The 22,908-nt window shown below is 38.8% G+C and overlaps 1 protein-coding gene across 4 annotated transcripts in view; it reads left to right on the top strand.

The window, feature by feature from the left end:
• The window catches only part of Mhcl (Myosin heavy chain-like), a 186,636-nt gene extending 171,193 nt beyond the window's left edge, over nucleotides 1-15,443 (top strand). For all 4 annotated transcript variants that reach the window (XM_088256444.1, XM_088256445.1, XM_088256446.1 and 1 more), the window contains 11 exons: nucleotides 1,402-1,545; nucleotides 1,623-2,129; nucleotides 2,800-2,985; nucleotides 4,318-4,447; nucleotides 5,176-5,428; nucleotides 5,718-5,916; nucleotides 7,138-7,328; nucleotides 8,529-8,714; nucleotides 9,785-9,985; nucleotides 10,690-10,791; nucleotides 11,114-15,443. In XM_088256444.1, the coding sequence (XP_088112570.1) occupies nucleotides 1,402-1,545; nucleotides 1,623-2,129; nucleotides 2,800-2,985; nucleotides 4,318-4,447; nucleotides 5,176-5,428; nucleotides 5,718-5,916; nucleotides 7,138-7,328; nucleotides 8,529-8,714; nucleotides 9,785-9,985; nucleotides 10,690-10,791; nucleotides 11,114-11,189 (2,175 nt within the window). In that variant the 3' untranslated portion in view covers nucleotides 11,190-15,443. The remainder of the gene's footprint in view (nucleotides 1-1,401; nucleotides 1,546-1,622; nucleotides 2,130-2,799; nucleotides 2,986-4,317; nucleotides 4,448-5,175; nucleotides 5,429-5,717; nucleotides 5,917-7,137; nucleotides 7,329-8,528; nucleotides 8,715-9,784; nucleotides 9,986-10,689; nucleotides 10,792-11,113) is intronic.
• The last annotated feature ends 7,465 nt before the right edge of the window (nucleotides 15,444-22,908 follow it).

The following is a 22,908-nucleotide window of genomic DNA, read 5'->3' on the forward strand; positions in this document are numbered from 1 at the left end:
ATATGTGTTTGAATGGTGAAATAAAGAATGAATGCAAGGCTGAGACATGAGGATTATCGATAAAATTAAGAAAGGTATGTTGAGGTGGTTTGGGCATGTGGAACGAATTAGTGAGGAATAAACGGTAAAACAAATTTATATATACTTACCAAGTAATATAAGGGTAAGATTGATATGATAATTACAAATATTTAAATAACCCTAATATCTGGTATTGTACAAAAGTCTACATAGTCAGAGGGCAAGTCTGGATAGATATATGGAAGATGAGGAGATTAGGAATGTGCGTCAGGACCTGTTCCCTCTGCCTACTCCTGTGAGGGAATGGCGTGATTATAATCTTCTTCTCTTCACTTCTAACCCTTATCCGCACCCCAATGGTGCATAGGGCACTGCATCATATAAACGCAGTGTTATCTTAATCATTTACACATGAAGGAAAGGTGATAAGCCCTCCGCTTCAGGTACCAGTCCAGAGTAATATTGAACAAATATGAGAGTGAATAAATCACTTATATTTATTTGACCCCCCCCTGGGAATCGAACCCGGGACCTCCAGAATGGTAGCCGAGCGTGCTGACCATTACACTACGGAGGCGGAGTGATTATAATAGCGATTTTAAACGTTCTTGTGGTCAAAATACTTCATTAAGACGCATTCCTGTTAGTTAAAGCTATGTAGTTTTTAACATCAAGCTCCAATTTTTTTTTAACATTTTAAATGTTATTATTATCTGGAATAGATCATCAAATTGTGTTTTCATGTTTTTTCATTAATTTATGTTATTATTTTTGTAGAGGAATGATACACACGTCATCAGTTATCTGACGAGAGTCAACACTTGTGAATGGAAGCGATTTTTGGACATGGTCCATTTTCCATGCGCGCGAAGCATCTTTTCTAAAATAATACACTCCACTACATATTCTTGCTGGAAATATTGTAATAATTTCTGCCGACATTCGTTGTATAAGTTAGCCATAACTTGTGTTTTCTCATTATGTATGTATGTATACGATGGGAGGGCTGTTCAATTAATACGTAGACTGACGTCATAAAATAAAATGTATTTTATTTGGAAGTTAGCATGTAGCTTAAAATATCAACAATTGTATAAAAAACAATAACAACAAAAAACTTTTCAGGGTATAAATTCTTGGCTTCCTATACGTGAACTAAGCAGTAAGATTAACGGTTACAGGGTCTCAAGTTTTGCGAAAAATTTGTTTCCCTTATAATTCATGTATAGATAGTTTAATAATCGTGTATCTCCCTTCTTTCTTTCCAGACTCCAACAAGAGTAGTGATGATTGTAGAAATTTTATAATAACCCCTTTTGTCCTTGGAATTTTCACTGCTGAAATACGAGTTATTGATTTGCAAATTGTTGTTTTGTCCAGCTGTCGGAGATGACGGCCGAGCTGGCCGTGGAGCAGTCGGCGGGGGCGCTGGCGGCGGAGCGCCTGGGGGCCGAGACGGCCGAGCGCCTGCGGCTGGAACGGGACATCCTGGCCCTGCGCTCGGCCAACTCCTCCCTGCAGCAGGTAGGTTTCTTCGATCGCCGGTAGAGTTCTCGCGGTTACGCGGGTTTAGCGGGTATTGATAGAGTGTCACGTTGCAGACGTCGGAGCGGCTCGAGACGGAGCTGATGTACTCGCGCGCGGAGACGAGCGCGTCGGGCGGCAGCGCGTCCGGCGGCAGCGAGGAGGAGGGCGAAGCGGGCGGCAAGCACCGGCGGCGGCTGCAGGCGGCGCTGCGCGAGCTGGACGCGCTGCGCCGCCAGCTGCGCCAGCAGCACGAGGACGACCTGGAGCAGCTGGTGACGCTCAAGAAGCAGCTGGAAAAGAAGGTGGCCGACGCGTACGAGGAGGCCAACGAGCAGCGGCAGGTGGGCGCGCAGTGGAAGCGCAAGGCGCAGAAGGCGGCCAGCGACGCCAACGACCTGCGCCTGCTGCTGGACGAGCAGGGCGCGCGCGCCGCGCTGCTGGAGAAGCGGCAGCGGCGCGCGGACGGCGAGGGCGCCGCGCTGCACGAGGAGGCTCGCCGCGAGCGCGCGGCCCGCGAGCGCGCGCAGCGCGAGCTGGACGCCGCGCAGCAGGACAAGCGCCTGCTCGAGCAGCAGCTGGCCGTGAGTACCCCCTGCGCCCCCTATCTAACATTACAGTTATACACTTATACGAGTATTACATAACAAGACAGGCGCCGTGGCGTAGTTGGGTATTAGACGCTCGACTGCGAAACTGGCGTCGCGGGTTCGATTCCCGCGTAGTGCAAAATAAATTCAAGAAAGATATATCTTCAATAGGTCTGGGGGTTTGTGATGCATTTTTCACATTTACCTTCCCTATCCTCAATATCCTACCTGCAGACAAGTCTCTAAAAGTAGAAGCTTTTCGGGTTATTCCTTGTACTGTTCCAATTACAAAATACCACACCTGTAAAAATATCTATAAGAGGAACGGGAGCTAGGAAAAGGGAAAAGGATCAAAGCTCAAGTTAAAGACAAACATCAAAATCCCCACATTCATCGTCAACTAATTAGATAAATGATAAATAAAGGAACTTGTTGGAGGTGCTAAGGTGCCAGTTGGTCCGATGGAAACTCTACTGGGTCAGTCAACTGGGAACTCTAAAACGTATCACACTCTGACTTGCATGTCTGCTGCATACCAGCCATGTCTTTCACTAGCGTCAGTATCCCACCACATATTCCACTTCCATACCATCTAGAACGCAGGACGGATCACATCGCCTATATGTGTTCAACGAGGGAATAAGTAATCTGGCATTGTTTCCAGGATATCCGCGTGGAGCTGGAGATGAAGGAGGAGCGGCTGGCGGAGGCGCAGAAGGAGCTGCAGGAGCTGGCGTACGGCGGCAAGGGGGAGGAGGAGGTGGGCGCGCTGCGCAAGGCCAAGCACGACCTGGAGGCCAAGTGCCACGACCAGGAGGAGGAGCTGGACGAGATGGCCGGCCAAGTGCAGGTGAGCACCTCCACCTCGCTGCTACTGCTACCGCAAGACCCATTCTCTCTCGCAAGGCGGTTGTGGAGTCTGCAATGTCCAATTGCTCTTGAAGGACTCAGTTCATTACAATACCACACATTTGAGTGTTTAATAATGTCCTATGAAAACGAAACGCGTCACGTATTAAAATATACATAAATAAATGTAGAATTCAACCAAATAAACCGTGCTTAATTTTGGATATATTACCCAACAATTCAATTTGGAATTCTACCAACTGTCTGCAGTTACAATAATCAGTTCATTACTACTGAATTTGAATTTAATTTTTGTAAGGAAAAGCCGTTTGGTAGTAACTCTGCATGATGCCAACCTGGTGTTTGTTGCTTTAGTACATCGTTTTGATTTGGCATGGCTGAGGAGTGTATTTGGGCATCATGCACCAAAATTCAGGGCCTATTCAGGGGTGTCTCTACTCACTAGGCTGCCTCGTTACCGTCGATGTCACGGCACCAACATTAGGGTCACCTAGAGTCGACTGGCTATTATGATGCGTACCTAGCCACGGATTTCTTCCGTCTGATCTGCGGTGTGACAATAAATCCAGTTGTACTGAGAACCAATCCCTATATTCCCGATAACTATCTCAAGTTTCCGGAGCTTAGGTTGTTCTGTCACATATGTCTCATGTAATATATGACGTAAATTGTTATGTGCATAAAAGAAAAAATAAATAAATGAATAAATATTTTCTCCGATTTCATGTTTTCTCCGATTCCGCGGCTCCTCATGTTAGCCAATGCTTTTGAAAGTATAGATTTATTTAATATATTTTTATCCACCTTGAAGTGTGTACTTTCTCAGCATTTCTTCTCCATGTTATAGTGGATAAATTTAAATGTTGTGTTTCACTCTCTCTCGCTGCTCGCTAATAGTGTGTGAAGGAGACGTGTATTAACCAGTGCTTACGATTTGTTATTTTATTATTATTTTATGTTTAAGACTTTTTGTTTCTCCATTAGTGTATTTTTATATCAGATACTGTATTATGTATTATGTTAAAGGCATTAGCCGTTCAATAAATAAATAACTAAATATTCTTGGAATGTACGAGACTCAAATGGTATTGAATACATTGTCGCGGCAATCAGCTGTGCTTTTTAATGTACGACCATTAGAAGCTCCCAACCACATTCCTAGATTTGATGCAGAAGCTCTACTACGCCCTAATGTACTGCCGAGGGTGCTGTGCACTTCACATATCCTTAGAGCGACCGTTCTGCTCGACCAGCGATCGTGGTCGGGGTCTCTCCAAAGCACTATCATCACTGGATTTGCTCTATTTCTCAGCTGCTGGAGAGTCACAAGGTCCGGCTGGAGATGTCCCTGGAGCAGCAGAGGAAGGCGGCTCGCCTGGAGGCGGCTCAGCGCGACGAGGAGCTGGAGGAAGTGCGAGCCCAGGCGGCCAAGAAAGTCAAAGGTAAACCGACTGTCAGCTCCAAACCCACATCTGGTAAACATCGAGATAAAAAAAGCTTTTATTTTTGAAATGCGGTGTTACAATAGATTTCTTCTGTAACCCCTGTTCGTGTGTAAATGGTACAGACGGGATCTCATCTGATTTACCCGGTGTTAGGTTGGTTGCCTATAACACAAAGGCAAGGCAATCAGTCCAGCACTTCAATTTTCTTGTAAAGAGGAATATGGAAGCCTGGGTATGAACAGGGTTTATGGCCTGTCAGTAGGCTGGTTGAGTGATCACTTTACTACACACATGCAACATTCACCACTCTACCCATGATTGACAACCACACTGCTCAAAGTTTTGGAACTCCTACATATATCATAGTTCTCGTACTGCTGTATCTGTGGTCGTTTTGAGAAAGGTTTTTATTATAATTAAATGTAATTTTTTTATCATTGTTAAGGTTCTTGATAACAGCGCTACAATATGTCTCCACTTAGGAGTTATGTTTACATTTTGACATCTCAACATAGATGAGGAAGAATATGGATATCTGGGTATTTACAGGGATTATGACCTGTCATAGGCTGGTTACATTGACAACCACACTGCTCAATCTTTTGGAATTCCTACATATATTATGATGCTCTCGCACATCATAATCATATATCATGATTATGATGTGCGAGAGGAGCCATCTGTGGTCGGTTTGAGGAAGCGTTACAACGTGTCTCTATTGGCAGGTCTGGAGTCACAGCTGGAGGCGGAGCACTCGGAGCGCTCGCTGCTGCTGCGCGAGCGGCACGAGCTGGAGCGCCGGCTGGGCGCGCTGGAGGAGAGCGCGCGCGCCGAGGGCCGCGAGCGCGACGCGCGGGAGGCGCGCTCGCGCCGGGACCTACGCCGCGCGCGCGCGCTGGCCCGCGACGCGCAGGCCGTGCTGGAGCGCCGCGACAAGGAGGCGCCCGCCAAGCAGCACGTGCGGCAGCTGCGGGACAAGTGAGACTCCTCTTCTTCTTCTCTTCGTGTCATGACACATGTCAACACCCCCTGATCTCGTCATAACTTGAAAGCCTATGTCACAAGAGATCAATGCTTAAGAGTGTTATTATTACGATGCGAGCATTCGTATAGTCAGTACAGCGAGCCAAGCTTGTTACGACAAAATGCTCGGGTCAGTCCCCACCTTCACTTTACAAGTTACTATACTTCATGTAATTCTAGGCTAAAACACTGTTTTCAGACGTATTTTTACTTTGTACAATTGATGAATGGATTGAATCTGCAGGTTGGACGACGCGGAGGTGTCACTGCGTGCGGCCGTGAAGGCGCGGCAGGCGGCCGAGGCGGAGGCTGCGGACGCGGCGGGCGCGCTGGAGGAGGCGGCGCGGGGGCGGCGCGAGGCCGAGGCGCGCGCGGCGCAGGCGCAGCGCGAGGCGGCCGCCGCGCAGGCGCAGCTCGAGGAGGCCGAGGAGGAGGCCGCAGAGGTGACTTGTCTCCACTTTCTTTAACATATTATGAACTCAATAGAGTTGATGTTAGTGAATTTAGCTATCATTCTATAGACCCTAGGTTCGATTCTCTCAAAAATAAATATTTGTGATTTTTCACTTAGCAACCTCAATGCTGGAGTTTTTTTTTCTTACTAATATTTATTGATTTGCCTGAGACAAATACAATTTTTTTTTATTGACTAACCTGAGCAGTGTTCAGGCGGTCTTGTTTTGACTAAAATTCCACTGTTGTTGACTGGTTAAAGAATTTACATAATTTAATTTAACCTTATATAAAAAGAACTAAAACAAGTCTGTCTGACAATAACAATTTTAAAAAAATTGGTCATTAATCAAAGAATTTCCAATGAATTCCAATGAAAAACCCAAAATGGTAATTGGCAAACTCAAACGTAATGCAAACAAGTTAAAACACTTAATCTTAAATACTAGTATGTTTATTTATGTATGGTAGTATGTTTTCTAGGGATGGAAAGATTGATAAAGACATATAAAGGAGAGTGAATGCTAGGAACAAAGTGAATGGTGCACTGAAATCAGTTATAGCAAATAAAAACCTATCAGCGGAAGCTGAACTGGCAGTGCACAACGGAGTCCTGGTTCCAACTCTAATGTATGGAAGTGAAACATGGAGTTGGCAAAAGAAGGATGAAAGTAGACTGAATGCAGTCGAAATGCGATCTCTCAGAAGAATGTGCGACAAAACTATGTATGATAGATGTTTGAATAGTGAAATAAGGAAGGAATGCAAAGCTGAGATAAGTTTTGTCTATAAAATTAAGAAAGGTGTGTTGAGATGGTTTGGACATGTAGAACGAATGAATGAGGAAAGAACGGTAAAACAAATTTATGAGGCGAATGTAATTGGAAAAAGGAGCAGAGGAAGGCCGAGAAAAACATGGCACGATCAGGTATGCCAAATACTTGAAAGTGGTCAGATTAGGAGTCGTAATAATCGGCGGGTATGTATGAGGAGATGCATAAACGGGGAAGAGACGAAGAATGTTTGCGAAGACAGAGTGGTGTGGCGTTCTATTCTCGCTGCCTACCCCTGCGGAGAAGCGGCCTGATGGTTAGTTAGAGCTTTCTGCGAACACTGCTCTACTGGAGATCGGTCATCATTTGCAATCTGACCCATTGCCTAATATTAATATCGGATTATTATACCATTATATTATACCATTCCCTGCGCAGGTGATGAAGAAGTACCGCGCGTGCGTGCAGTCGCTGGGCTCGGAGCAGCGCGCGGCTCGGGACGCGAGTGCGCGCGCGGCCGCCGCGGAGGAGGAGGCGCGCCTGGCCCGCGAGCGCGCCGCCGAGTTGCAGGCGCGCCTCGCCAGCGCCGACCTGCACCACTCCCAGGGACACTCCGTCATCGCTGACAAGTCAGTTGCACAACACACGCGCATTTATACTAACACTAGGATGAGACAAATATGGAAGATGATCAGTGAAAGATTGCTAGTTATTGCTTTATTCTAATTATAAGTTACTAGGTAGATCTAAGTTTTGGGAGAGACTAAGTATTGATGATCAAGATAACACGTTTATAGTGCCCTGTGCACCATTGGCTAAAAGGAAATATTACTTACTAGAATTGTCACTCTGTGCCGCATGTGCTTGAATTCATGTGTTTAATTTCTTTATTGACCCAACCTGATACATTCTGTTCAATAAATGAAATTTCTGTACATTTGATGTGATTTTGCATCAAGTTTGATAGTTGGTTTTGTTTTGACTGTTATTATATACCCTTCTTCGATCGATAAAACTCTTTACGATAGCTTATAATTTTAAATTAGCAAGGAGCAAGTAATTAATAAGCCACACATCATTCGCAGGAAACGCTTAAAAGCGTCTTTTACATACTTACATACTTGTAGAGGCGGGAGACTCCGCTGAAAACACTGCCCGACAACAACGTGTTTCTTTCTTCTTGAGCCCTCTGTCTTCCACTGCTGGATATAGGCCTCTTCTCCTTCTTTCCATTTCCTCCGGTCGGTTGCTGCTTGCAGCCCGCAAGCGACTATGTCGTCGGACCATCTCTTTTGGGGTCTTCCGACACCTCTTTTGTTCTCCCAAGGTCACCGTCGTAAAATTCTTGGAGTTCTGTCTCGCAATATGTCCTGCCCATTGCCATTTGAGTTTTGCCACGCGATCGATGGACCATATCATGATATCTCCTCTACTTTGGCTCTTTTCCTGGTATCTTCATTTTTTATTTTATCCATCAGACTTAGAACAAGCAGGGATCTTTCCATGGATCGCTGTGTGCAATATGTTCTTGTTGTTGGGAATAGGGAAGGATGCAAAGAGAACAAAGATTAACAATTCAATTGAGTTTATTTAATAACAATATACACATGTTTTTCTAAACGATCGACCACTGTCGTAGATCTCCTTATTCGCTCTGCGCCGCTCTCTTGCGCACCTCTTCTTGCTTACATCCGATGCCCACAGATGGCGCTATACAATATTTTCATTGCTTAAATCTAACAGTTCTGTCTTGGTTCTGTCTTGCAACAATGTGTTAACACAATGAATCTAGTATTTGGTCTGACGCATACTTGGGTTGGTACTTCCAGGCTGGAGCTGCGCAGCAAGGAGCTGGAGGCGCGCCTGGAGCTGGAGCAGACGGCGCGCAGCCGCCTGGAGGCGCAGAGCGCGCGCGCCCGGGACGCGGCCGCGGCCAGCGCGCAGGCGGCCGGCGCCGCGCAGGCCCGCGAGCAGCAGCAGGCCGAGGAGATGAGGAAGGTCATGCGGCAGCTCAGGTAAGCCGACTATCACCAACTTCATACAGCTGTTTCAGCGACTCTCTTTAGCTATTCATGAATTCTCCTTGTGAGGTGAAACATTAATAAGCTAATGAAGGATGAATACCATTGAAATGTTATTGTTTAAAGCCCAAGGGTCAGCATTACCCACCTCGGTGATCCACTTCCTCCAACTTATAGTTTTTGCCCTGCGGATGGCGATCTTGTATAGGGTCCGCCATCTAAAGTTTTTTTTTTCAACTAGTGCTTATTTCGTGAATGGTAACACTTAGCTCATGTCTGATTTGACAGATAATTAGTTTTATCCTTCCGCTGAGCGAATATGGTTGTGTATACGCTTGAACAACGCTGGGAAATATTGCGACATTCGACTTACAGAAGATGCCGATTTTGCCAAAAAAATCATCTTTTCGGATGAAGCTCATTTTGATCTTGGCGGGTATGTAAACAAGCAAAATTGTCGTATTTGGGGCACAGAAAACCCGCACGCATACATTGAAAAGCCGGTACACCCAAAACGAGTCACTGTTTGGTGCGGATTTTGGTCCAGAGGCATAATTGGGCCATTTTTCTTTGAAAATGAGCAAGGAGTGGCCGTTAGTCAATGGCGATCGTTATCGGGCCATGTTGAACAGATTTTTGTTCACAAAAATTGAAGAGGAGGATATTGGCAACATTTGGTTTCAACAGGACGGCGCTACGTGCCACACAGCCGAAGCTACACTCGATGTTTTGCGCCCCATTTTCAAAAAAAAAATGTTATTTGGCGGACCCTTTAGATACACACCTGGCACTCCTTTCTTCAAATTTTAGGCTATCAATGACTGTTCGGCTGGCACCATCCCGCAAAGAGGCCCCCACCTTGCGAAAAGCACGCTTAGAGCAGAGCAAAAAAGTTCGTCCAAGGTTATAGGTCTTATAACCTGAGGACGAGGAGAGCTGACCCTTGCAGTCTACATAGACGACAAGTTGGGATGTGTGGCTACACACTGGCTTGCTGGCTAGCAAGAAGAAGAATGTATCGTGTGTTGTGGAAGGTTTGGTGACATGTTTGGTTGTGGTTGCAGGGAGCTGCGCGAGGAGCTGGCGACGGTGAGCGCGCGCATGGAGGAGGCGGTGCGCGCGCGCGGCGAGGCGGAGGCGCGCCTGGAGGCGGAGCGGGCGGAGGCGGGAGGAGCGCGCGCCGAGCTGCGGGAGGCGCGCGCGCGCATCGCGCTGCTGCAGCAGGCCATCTCCGACGAGCTCAGCCCGGGAGACAACAGCGACAGGTAATCAACAATTATTGTGACAATGATTTTATACAAATTAAAACATAAATATTTATCCAATTTTTGTCCACATCTGGTCAGCGCGTTTGGCTATCGTGCTGGAGGTCCCGGGTACGATTCTCAGGGGGATCAAAATAAATATGGGTGATTTTCACTCTCATATTTATGTAGAACCTGGACTGGTTCAATAAGCACAAGGCTGATCACCTTGCTTTTGTGCAATTAACAATTAACAATAACATTGCCCCTTACGATGCAGTGCCCTATGCTGCACCATTGGGTGTGGATAAGGGTTAATTATTTTTTTTTTAAATAGAGAAAACAGCAAAAAATCCATTTATTTGCTAAACCATTTCCACTACATATCTCCTTTTCCACAATTCAATCACAGTGAAGCCTTGTATTTTTTTAATGAAAATGGTGCTATATAAATTATCTTCATTTATTAATATAATTATTGTTACTATTCAAACTGAATTTTATAAATATATTCCCCTTTCTATAAATATATCAATTATTTATGAAAAGAAATATATTTCTTTAATTTTTTTGTCTGTTTTCCGTGTAAAGCCAAGGTGGCGATTTTTCTAATTGTTGAACTCTGAGCTATGTTGCCTTTCACATCAGAAAAATGATCAGAAGTGTCCGATTTTGCTTTTGCCGTGTGGAGTGACTTATTTTGACCATTTTTTTTGTTTTTCCAGTGACAACGACAGCTACAGTTCCGACGAGTCCATCGACACCTTTCTGGCCAACCACAAGATCAGCCCCGTCGCTAACTCCTACGCGGGAAACCACTCACCAAAGTAAGAGTCAACCTAACCTGCATCATTAAAATGCAGTGCTATCTTTTTTGTAATTACTTGGTGCATAGGGTCAGCATAGTGATGCAGTATTATATGATCGTTAATTGCATGATCAGCCCTGCCTTTTTTGTACCAGTCCAGTGTGATATTTAATAATTATGACAGTGAAAAATCACTCATTTTTATTTTGTCACCTATATTTGTCCACCTCTGTAGTGTAATGTTCAGGGCTTGAGGACCCGGGTTTGATTCCCAGGGGAGTCGAAATAAAATATTGTTAGACTAGTAGTTCCTTACTGATTGTGTTTGTTTGCATATCCAGGTCAACGGAGGGTCGCCAGAGCCGCTCGAGCGTCACATCCTCCAAGCTGAGTCCGGCCAAGGAGTCGTTTGCGTGAGACCCCCGCCCCGGGGCGCCCCCCGCCCCGCCCGGCCTCTCCCTCGCTCGCGTCGCCTCGCTCTGCTGCTACAGGTTCGCCTGAGAGGGCCGCCACCATACCGCGCCGCTCACGCTAATGCCAAATAACTAGAAATCGAGGGGAAGGTTAGACTTACTCAGCCTCAGACTTGCACTATCAATCACTCAATTTGTATAAAAATTGTGCAGAACGAAGTCTTTTTTTCAATACTTCATAAAATAATTTAATTATTTACCTGAAAATGTATTATAGTTAAACATTTGAGAGTGTCAAAACATCTAAATTGATGCTGAAAGCATTTTTCTGCGTTTTTACGCCGTGCGGATTGCACTGTATATTGGTCCTGATGGAGAATGCTACAATGGAATCCAAAATATTAGTGAATAGTGCTACCAACATACTGCGTAATAGCTCCGAAGGATGCATCAGCAAATCGACCCTTTTCTGCCAAAATACTATAAAAGACAGCTCAAAGATCACAATATTGATTATTATACAAAAAAAATGCATTTTAAATTTATTCTTTTGAAATTGTAGCAAAAGGTTTATAATTTTACAAAATATGAAAAGTTCAATTGAGAAAAAATCTAGTTCATCAAAAAATGTATGGGGTATATAGCTCTCCCGTTCAAAGTATGGCAAAATTACTTAAGTCATGTGAAATGCAATTGATTGAAATTTAACCTTGCATTTTTATATTCTCATCAAATATTTTTAACTCTCACGGAATATGATGAATTAAAAATTCAATTGTAGAAAAATAATGTTTTATAAATCCAAATGGCACCAGTCGGATCTGAGCACATTTAAAATTCAAGCCACAGTAAATGGGAGATATGATGAGCATTTATGATGACTAGTACGCGCAAAAGCGTGTAAACGTACATCGCAATATTGACGCCATGTCAATGTGCCCGATGTAAAGACAATCAAACCTTTAACGCTTCGGTGACAACTGATTCTATAATCTTCAATTTGATATTGTTGAATTTTATATTTGATTGACTATTGCCGTTATTGAGTTTTGCGTTATTAAGTCTATGTATGTCTCGCGGCACCTGTAGATGTCATATCGCAAAGGTTCGCCTAATTTAAGGAGGTCGAATGACCTGAATAGGTATCATGTTTGTTAGTGAAGTTGTTGTTGGATGTTTAGGATTATTCCGGATATATCCGCGTTCCTTTGCCTAAAATTAGCTATCGAAATGTGTCCCAAAGGAGACTTTGATTATAAAATGTATACTCGGGTATCAACTCTTCCAAATACTCGCGCAATACCTCATTTGATGTGCTCTCAAATATTTAAGACCATTTTAAACAGTTCCCAGTTTACCCTGATTGTGACTCGGGCAAGGAAAATCGTAATCCTACTTCTTGGTGTCGATTTGCCCGAGCCAAATATATTTGTTTGTTTTTATTGACCAACTGGAGCGGTGTTCGGGCAGTCTTGTTTGGACTTGTTGGTGATGATTTCTTGCACCAACGAAGTAAGAGGACAAAATTAAGTAGATCATTCAATGTGTTAGATAGGTTTTGTTGCTGAAATTGATTAGTTTATGAAGAAACATCTTCAGAAAGAAACTGTTTTCGAAATGTTGGCCGTTTTCCAGCCTAATGCTAGGGCTAACAAGCCCTGGCATACTCATACATTCATCTTCTTTCACATAAAAAATAACAATAGAAGTTGATACACTTGCAATATGTTTTTCAAAGAGTTTCTAAAACGATACAAAATGATTATTTGGGTGTGATTTTACATTTTTCTGTATGTATTTCTGCAGTTAATACTTTCTTATAATAAATAATCAACAAAAGTCTGATAGATTCACGATTTTGAATAGTTTCCGCATCAAATGACCTATTGCGTCGGTTTGGGAAGGGGGGGCCCTACGAGGAGCCTTGCGTAACGCCAGTGAATACTTAGCAATTCTCTACCTCACTGAGTGGCTTGAAGTTTTGTACTTGACTTTTTGTAAGCTCTTTTCTACCGATCAGTACTTGTTGTTGTCTTGTGCCTAGTGGAGATTTGTTAGCATGAAATGTTAGTACCGTACGGGGGGAGATGTTCAAGGAGCGACGTCCTCTAGGGACTTAGGAACTTACCAAGTTAACGCTGTTTTTAAGGTATTATTTATATTCTATTATACATATCTAGTTTAAGTGCTAGTTTTTTAGGTAATTTATGAATTGAGTGCGAAATATTAGTGTCGTCTGTCTAAAACTGATGAATTTTTATCGTTAACGGAATTTCTGACTTTTAATCTACAGGAAAAGTCATTTTTCCAGTTATATATTGGGTTGTGAGTGAAAAAAATAGGTAATTTTCTAAGATTTTATTCTTTGACGAAAATAGATTTTTGATATTTCTCTTACCCTTATCTATACTCCGTGGTACAATAGGGCACTGCATAAAATTATAGTGTTACTTTGATTGTTAAAAACAAGTGAATCAGTCCTGCGCTTCACTGCCAATGTAAGTTAACTTGAAAAATATTTATTTTGACCTCTCTCAAGAGGTACCGGATTTAATTCCCGGGTAGGGAATTAAATCTGGTACCTCTTGCACGGTAGCTAAATACACTTACCAATACACCGCAGAGGCAAATTAAAAATGAGGAAGGTAATTGGTGGATTAAATTCAGGTTTTCAAGACTGTTCCCTGTTACCCTGTTCCGTCAGCCGCCACCTTTAAACACGTCAACTTGAAGGAAATTTAATTCTCTGTAGTATTTTATTTTATTTGACTATTTTGTTTTGAGTTTGAAAAAGGAGATGAACTGAAATTATTGTTCAACTTGTGATATGATTTGAAACATTGATATTTCGCATTCCCATAGTTAAATTTTGATGTCTATATTATCCAAATTTATACTATTAAGCATTTGAAATAGCTTGTTTTCAATATTGAGTATGTGCCCGTCACACAACATGTTAACAAAGCATTTATTCAGGTTATTTGTTTTATTTCAGGCATTTCAATCATTTTCTTTGGCATTTTTCTTAATTATTTCTCTTAGAGTCTTCATTTCTTATTTATGATTGGGTGAATTGACATTATTTTATTAATAAATTATCAGCACACGGTGTAGTATATGTAATACAGTAACGAGAATTAATATATTGTAAGTACATATGTAGTTTCGTAACTTGTACATTTATATAATTGTTTTTATTTTATCATTTTTTAAGGTATTTAAATAATTTATGTAATATGATTAAAAGGATGAAACAAGAAAAAATTAATTCAAAATATCAATTTCCGTTAAAAATCCAGTACAAATAAATATTTCAATATTCACGAGGTTTTTGTGGTTCACTTCGAAGGTTTGGCTAGTAATTTACACCAGATTGGGCTAATGCAGTGTTATCTTGATTGTTACAAAAAATTTCACATACAATTCAGTTTGATTTTTTCTAAGCCTTGCCTGAACATAATGGTGCATAGGGCATTGGAAGGAATGTTACTTCGTTCGCTTATGACATGAACTTGAGGTGATCAATCCTGCGTTTTAGGTATATCAATCCAGATTGATTTTAAATAAATATTATAGTGAAAAATCACTTTTACTTATTTTGGTCGCCCTGGAAATAAAACCCGGGACCTCCAGCATGGTAGCCAAATGCTCAAACCACTGGGAGACGGACATTTTGACAATAACTCACACTTTTCAATTGAGATGTTTGGTCGAAAAAATCCTGATTTATAATAAAAACCACATACAAATAATTATAATTTATCAACCAAAAGGGATGAGATCCGTCTTACATTAATAAGTGGATTCATTCATTTTCGTATTGGCCCAATCAGGTATCGAATACAGTTCCATCTTTGCTAGCCAAACGCACTAACCGCTACACAGAGATATCATTCATCTTTTGCATATAAAATAAATTTTTTAAACGAAATTAACTCTTGTTGAAATCGCTTTGAAAAAATATTCGATAAATGTAACCACAATATATTACGATAGACGAAAAAAAATAGTTAGTAATAATGTAAATACAACATTTATTTAGTTATTATTTAATTGATTTCTGTTATTGTAAATGTTGGTTGTTTTCATATTTTATTTTATCTAATTTAGTTTTTCTTTTTTTAATTAAAAAAGACGAAGCTGATAGTTTGATCATTCTGTAAAATTATTAATATGAAATACTGCCAAAAAGTTTTATAAATTGTAATTAGTTACAGGTCAGTCTCACTTACGCAATAATAAAATGTTTTCATTTATATTTACATTGTTTTATTTAATAATCTTTCTAACGGAATTTGATGGGCTGAAGTTATGAGATAAGTATGCAGTAATTTGTGAAATGTTCAATTTGATTTGATAAACGTCCAATTTGATTATTAAACGTCCAATTTGATTTGATAAACGTCCAATTTGATTATTAAACGTCCAATTTGATTTGATAATCGTCCAATTTGATTGTTAAACGTCCAATATGATTTGATAGACGTTCAATTTGATTTAAACGTCCAATTTGATTATTAAACGTCCGATTAGATTTGATAAACGTCCAATTTGATTGTTAAACATCCAATATTATTTGATAGACGTCCAATTTGATTTAGTAAACGTCCAATTTGATTTAAAAAAACGTCCAATTTGATTTGATAAACGTCCAATTTGATTGATAAACAAATTTGATATGCTTTGATAGACGTCCAATTTGATTTAATAAACGTCCAATTTGATTTGATAAACGTCCAATTTGATTGTTCAACGTTCAATATGATTTGATAGACGTTCAATTTGATTTGAACGTCCAATTTGATTATTAAACGTCCGATTTGATTTGATAAACGTCCAATTTGATTGTTAAACGTCCAATATGATTTGATAGACGTTCAATTTGATTTAAACGTCCAATTTGATTATTAAACGTCCGATTTGATTTGATAAACGTCCAATTTGATTGTTAAACATCCAATATTATTTGATAGACGTCCAATTTGATTTAGTAAACGTCCAATTTGATTTGATAAACGTCCAATTTGATTATTAAACGTTCAATTTGATTTGATAAACGTCCAATGAGGAACAAACAATGATGATATTAATGAAACAAAGTCACATAATGTTTTGGCGATTTTTTATTATTTTTGTAATTCAGAAAAAATCCAAATCCGTATTAGTACAATTGAACTAAGGGAGAAATAAAATTCAACTACATTAAAATAAATAAAGGTTAAATTTCCATAAATGACCACAACCTTTTACAATACAAACAGTTAATTTGGAATAAATTTCGAGAGGAACATATCTGCGCACATTAATTAAAAATAAATACTAAAAAATAATACTGATTAAATTACTTGAGATTTCACTTGCTAACCCAATCGCCGCAGAGCTCACACGTCCGTGAGGGGCTAAACTAACAGAGGGCAACTAACTAACTCAAGAAAATATCCTTTTGTACCATTAAATGATGAAACTGGATGCTGCAGTCGCCGAGATAAAACATAAATCAGGTAAAACATCTGTGTTACTAAGTAAAAAATTTGAGTTGTGTCTTTGGGATGTTGAGGATGAAGAGACTACAATTTAGACTTGAAGATTCCATAGTACAAAGTTGGTAAGTCACCACAAAAAAGTTACATAGAAAATTTGTTTAGATAAATCTATATAAATAGAAATATTAATTTCATTAACTGATTAGTAGTCACTTTGTAGTAATATCTATGCATTTTTAATTTAAGTTATACTTGGTAAATACCACTATTTCTTAAAATCTATTGTGGCACGTGTTTCTATGCATTCTGCATCATTTTCAAACACCGTATACGATGATTAAAGAAAACACTTCGTTTTTTACCACTTGAGTTTTATTATAGACTACATGTTTCAGAAGTTAAACTTCCATCATTCAGGTCTGTATAATAACTAATAAGTGGTAAAAAACGAAATGTTTTCTTTAATCATTGTAACATGTCTTACCACAAAGTTAATGCCGAAACAATAAATAAAATATCGTATACGATGTTTGAAAATGATGCAGAATGCATCGAAACACGTGTCACAATAGATTTTGAGAAATAGTGGTATTTAACGAGTAAAATTAAAGTTATTAATATATAGATATTACCACAAAGTGACTGCCGAATCAATTAATGAAATGATATTGTATCGTATCGTAATAAGAAATCAATGGTTCTTAACAAAACATGTTTGTGAAATGTAAAATGGGTTTTTTCCGAACCACGCAGAGTGGACAATATGGCAGGTAAGCCGCAGAGATTGGGTTAAAAAATGAAGTAATTTTTTAAGAATTAATTGGGACATAGAAAACAATTTTCTTCTTCATTATAAATAATTATTTTAGAAATTACACTCCTCTAGATCTGACATTTAGATTTCAGTTCTTCTTCCGGATTATCTGGAACAGATAGACCATCTTTAGCAGGTATATGCGGGTTGCGCGTTGTTGGCAGACGCATCGCTGCCTCGCTTCAATTCGATAATGCATCTTGTTGACTTGATATAATAATAAGTTATATTGACATAGCCGTATCTAACATAAAGCGTCATCGACAAAGTAAATTCAAGTACAATAATTATTTACTTACTAAATTCTTAATAATATTCCCTGTGGTGCATTTTAAGATTGATCGCAGATGTGCAAAAATTCATGGTGACGGAGAAAAAAGCACCAAAAAATACTGCGCAATTCAATTTAAAAAAAAAGCAATTAACACAATGTTAGGCGGTTTTTACAACAACCTCGACCCTAATTGATATACTAATTAGGGTCGTATATTGACACGTTGACTGCCACGGCAATTTTCAGAATTCCGGTCTAAAAAGCCAATTGATTTAATCATATTTTACTATTAAAAACTCTAATTTTAGTACATAATTATATTTTTCGTTCACATATTAATAAATTTTCTGTTCATGTAAGCCAGCATTGATTTTTGCTCTCTTCCCATGCGCCATCTATCCATATTAGCACTGATATACTAGAAATTAGAATTAGGCTGCAGAATATGGCAAGTAAACACAGTAGGAGATAACTCCTAGTCGGCGTCCTAGCAAAGAACGCAATCCTAGAGTTATCTCGTAGTTGGCAGTCAACGTGTTAATCACAAAAAACCGCAAACCAAATTGCCATTTGTAAGTTTTTTGGACTCTTGCGGTCCACTAAAAGCGAGCAAATAGAATGCGTCTCCGGCTCTCTACCAACAGTATGTAAAAGATACTTATTATAAGCATTTCCCGCAAACAATGTGTTAATTTCTTCAAATATTTGCATTTTTTTTAACTATCCCGCACATCCGTGAAATACATAATTATTAATTTATTATTAGATTAAAACCAATATTTTTAGCTTTTCCACTTTTTTATTTGACCAGCGACCGGGTTTCGTCGTTACCGACATCATCAGACTGGTTCATCATATTGGTTTTAATCTAATAATAAATTTAAAATGCAATTCCATCACGAAGTGTCAGTGGATAATATAAACATAATTATTATATACTAATTAAAAATAATACGTATATTGAATTCCATCTATTGATAAGTAGCAAAAGTATTCTAAATAATCTTCTATGAAGTTTGGTTATTAGCACTTATATTGTATAAAAAAAAAATCTGGTTTGGAAGTGGCAGATACTTTAATGTGCTAACACGCGAAACTCTACAAAAACACAGGGAAGATAGTCTCGCCTGACATCTGTGGCCAGAGTTTTTAACTACCCATCTCGGCCATCTTTAGGGACACTCAATATGTATTTTATTTGTTATTTCTTTAATATTTATGTGGTTATTCTCCTATTTGCAACAGTTAAATGACAATTAAACTTATTCTCATCACCACATAACTTAAAGAACAATATAAAGTATAAAATAATCAACTTTTTAGCACACATATTCCAGATATTCAATTAAATATCTTCCAATTAATTTTCCAAGTGACATCTACCTATATTTGTACATATTGGAATATGGCAGTCTTTGTAAGGTAAAAAAGATATGGGACAATATACGCATATGCTCGAGGTAAGTTACGAGGTAAGCTACGTAAGTGCTTAAGTTGTCAAATGGTTATATTTGCATGTGCGTGCAATAGTCTACAAACAGTTGGAATGGTTCTACACTTTCCTACAAAGCTGGATATAAGAGCGCGTTAGCATATTATAGTATTTGGTAACATAAAAAAAAATAGATCCGTTGAAAAAGTTAAAAAAATAAACTTATAAATAATATTTTACAGAAAAAAATAATTTCACTAGCAAGTCTTTTTCTTCTTGTTTGACCCCTCTCCCCACTTAAGTAGTGCATCGGGCACCGCAACAGATTGATGCGATCTTAATCCTTTTTGCATTTTCTTGAAATGAAATATGCAGTATATACATTATTTATTTAAGGAATCAATATTAATTTTGTTAACACATTTTTATGATTGTCCCACCAAACCAACGGAAGACGTGTTTTAAAACTAACTAACTAACCATCGTGCCGCTTGCCGTAGGGGTAGGCAGAGATGCCTCACCAATCTGTCTTTGCAAACAACCTTTGCCTCTTCCACAGTCATGCATCTCCTCAAACATACCGGCCGGTTAGACTGACTACGCCCAAGTGTTTGAAATACTCAATCATGCCAAGTTTTCCTCGGTCTTCCTCTGCATATAGAATTATAGGTAATAGTACACTTGCCTCATAAATTACTTTTACTGTTCTTTCCAAACCATCTCAACAAAAATGCTTACCTCAGCCTTGCATCCTTTCCTTATATCACCATTTGAACATGTATCATACATCGTTTTGCCACACATTCGCCTGAGAGATTTTGAAGATTTTCGTCACATTTTGAAGGCAATCAGTCAACTTTCATCCTTCCTTGCCAACTCCATGCTTCACTTTCACATATTAGGGTTGGAACCAAGAATTCATTGTGCACTGCCAGTTTAGGTTATGCTAAAAGATCTGTATTCACAACATTTTGAGTGTGTCTAAATAGTTGTTCACAAATCTGGATTATCTCCAATTATAAGAGTTATTTTTCATATTATTTTTTGACATCTCATCAAAGATGAAGAAGAATATGGAGGTCTGGGCATTTATGGGGCTGACAACTGTCATAAGGTGAGGCTGGTTCAAGTCAGTCAGTTCAAGTCTGTCCATCGTCAGCTGGTCGTCAGTCCCGTAAATGTCCAGACTTCCATATTCTTTGTCATCTTTGATGAGACGTCAAAAAATAAGGTTTGTATTTGCTATATGTGATTTCAGTGCACCATTCACTCTGTTCCCAGCATTCACTCTCTTTTCTATATCTTTTTTATCAATCTTTCCATCCCTAGAAAACATATTTGTTTATGTTTAACATTGTACAATATGTAAGGCAAAACCAGGCACATCGCCACTAGTTCCAGACTAGTTGGATTATCAGCCATTTTCCCATTGCAAGTAGACTTCCCTTACCGTAAGGTTGCATCAATATGTACCACACTATATTGCATATATAGCACTCTTGTCAATAGGACATGTTTATTATAAGTAACCTTATATATATATATATATATATATATATATATATATATATATATATATATATATATATATATATATATATATATATATATATATATATATATATATATATATATATATCGCTCACTCCTTTCAAGAACGTCATAAATCAAAAAAATTGATTTTTCAGCAGAACGTTTTTAAAGTTTAACAATATAATACAATGTATTAAAAATAAATATCAAGCCACTTATTTAACTTTTTACTGCGCAACAGATCTTTTTAGGTAAAACATGAATGTTTTTTCTCCATTTGAAAAATATTTAGTATATTTTAAAAAATACTTAAACAATACCTATTCTTCAAAATGCAAAAACAACACTTTCTGCCCTGTAGCGGGTAAATATTAAGTTATGCCGCTTTTGCTGGGATATAGTACATTTCCTGGGCATTCCGAAAACATGGACAACTGAAAATTGACGATTTTTGATATATGACGTTCTTGAAAGGAGTGAGCGATATATATATATATATATATATATATATATATATATATATATATATATATATATATATATATATATATATATATAAATAACAACTTCACGTATCAACTTCTAACACTCTCCTTATCATTCATCGTTCACTTTGTGTAATACCAATTTTAAAAAAAAAACAAAAAAACATTACTTCGTGACAATAAAGAATAATCGTTCTATCATCAGGTCAGATGTAGATTAAAAATTAAATAATTACGGTCTGACATTTTTACAAAAATTAAATTTTAAGAGAGAAAGAAGACACAAATGAACCACAATGGGAATATTTTTAAAAGTGGACTTGTAGTTAAATTTAATTGGTTATTTACTATGGGTGAGTTTTTATTAATTGCTTTACTTATTTCTACTTTTTCTAGATTACCTAAACAAAGACCAGTTTTATTAACATGTAAAAAATTTATACCCGTTGATTATATTAAAATTATTTTAAAAGTGGTATTACACAAAGTGAACGATGAATGATAATGAGAGTGTTATATTACCATACCACAAAGTTAACAATGCTTTCAATATACGAAATGTATCAACTTCTAGCTCAAATCCATATTAACCGCCCTACCCATACGAACGTATGTGATGTATCCACTATATTAACGCCCAAACGCAACAAGTCATATCCCGTACGTTCAGGTACAAAAAAGTATACCGGCAACCACAGAAACGTTGGTGATATGTCAAATTGTTCCTACTCACCTAATTGTTACTACGTCACACGGAGCATTTAGTATTTCAAGGTCAATATTGCTGGCTACCTCATTTGCAGAATATGCCTAGATTATGAAGATTGATATATTACATTCAATACAAAATGTATTTATAAAAATATTCAATAGAATATTATTACAACAAAATTATCCAGCGACATCTTATTTTGAGAACCTCTGACTTGCAAAGGACATAAAAAGGGTCATTAATGAGTCTAATGCAGTGATTCCCAAAGTGTGAGCCGTGGCTACCCGAGGAGCCGTCATGTAGGCCCCGCAGTTGAAACGGATACACAACAATTTGTAACGATTGACATTAGATATTTTGTATTATCCCAAGGAAATCAGGATAAAACTTTGTTTCACATTTTCAATACATTTCGTAACTTAGATTTAAAAAAAATTGCTTCGCAAGAGGTCTGTCAGGAAGCCTAGATGCTTCTGTATCAGATCTGGGAATGCGGTGGGATATCTTTCAATGTCCCAAGGAAAATAGTATTCGTTTTTAATTTTTCGGTGTTAAATGGGTAATCGCTTTTAAAAAGGTAAGTTTTCCTAATGTTATAATAAGGGAACCGCGTAAACATCTGATGTATTATTAACGGAGCCGCAAACCGAAAAAGATTGGGAGCCTCTGGTCTAACGTTTAGAAAATTTATCTGGCACATTGTACATAGTATTATCACTGAGGGTTTTTTACTGAATAATAACTCTGAAGTAGGGCGGTTAATACGAACTGAACCCCCGACTGATTTGATAGGTCGGATTCTATTTAAGATGCGAAAAACATTCAATATTGAAAAGCAAAATAAATATCATGGCACAAATGTGATGATAATCAAATATACAAACATTGCTTCTTTCTTATCTTAATACATCTCATGCGGGGCCGATCGAGCGTAAGTTAATGAGTGACGGGTGCGCAATAGCGCTCACGTGACATATTAATCGCGACAGC

Source organism: Brachycentrus maculatus, unplaced genomic scaffold (genome assembly GCF_059751285.1).
Source record: "Brachycentrus maculatus isolate JH-2025_06_01 unplaced genomic scaffold, ASM5975128v1 h1tg000061l, whole genome shotgun sequence".
Classification (NCBI taxonomy): Eukaryota; Metazoa; Arthropoda; class Insecta; order Trichoptera; family Brachycentridae; genus Brachycentrus; species Brachycentrus maculatus.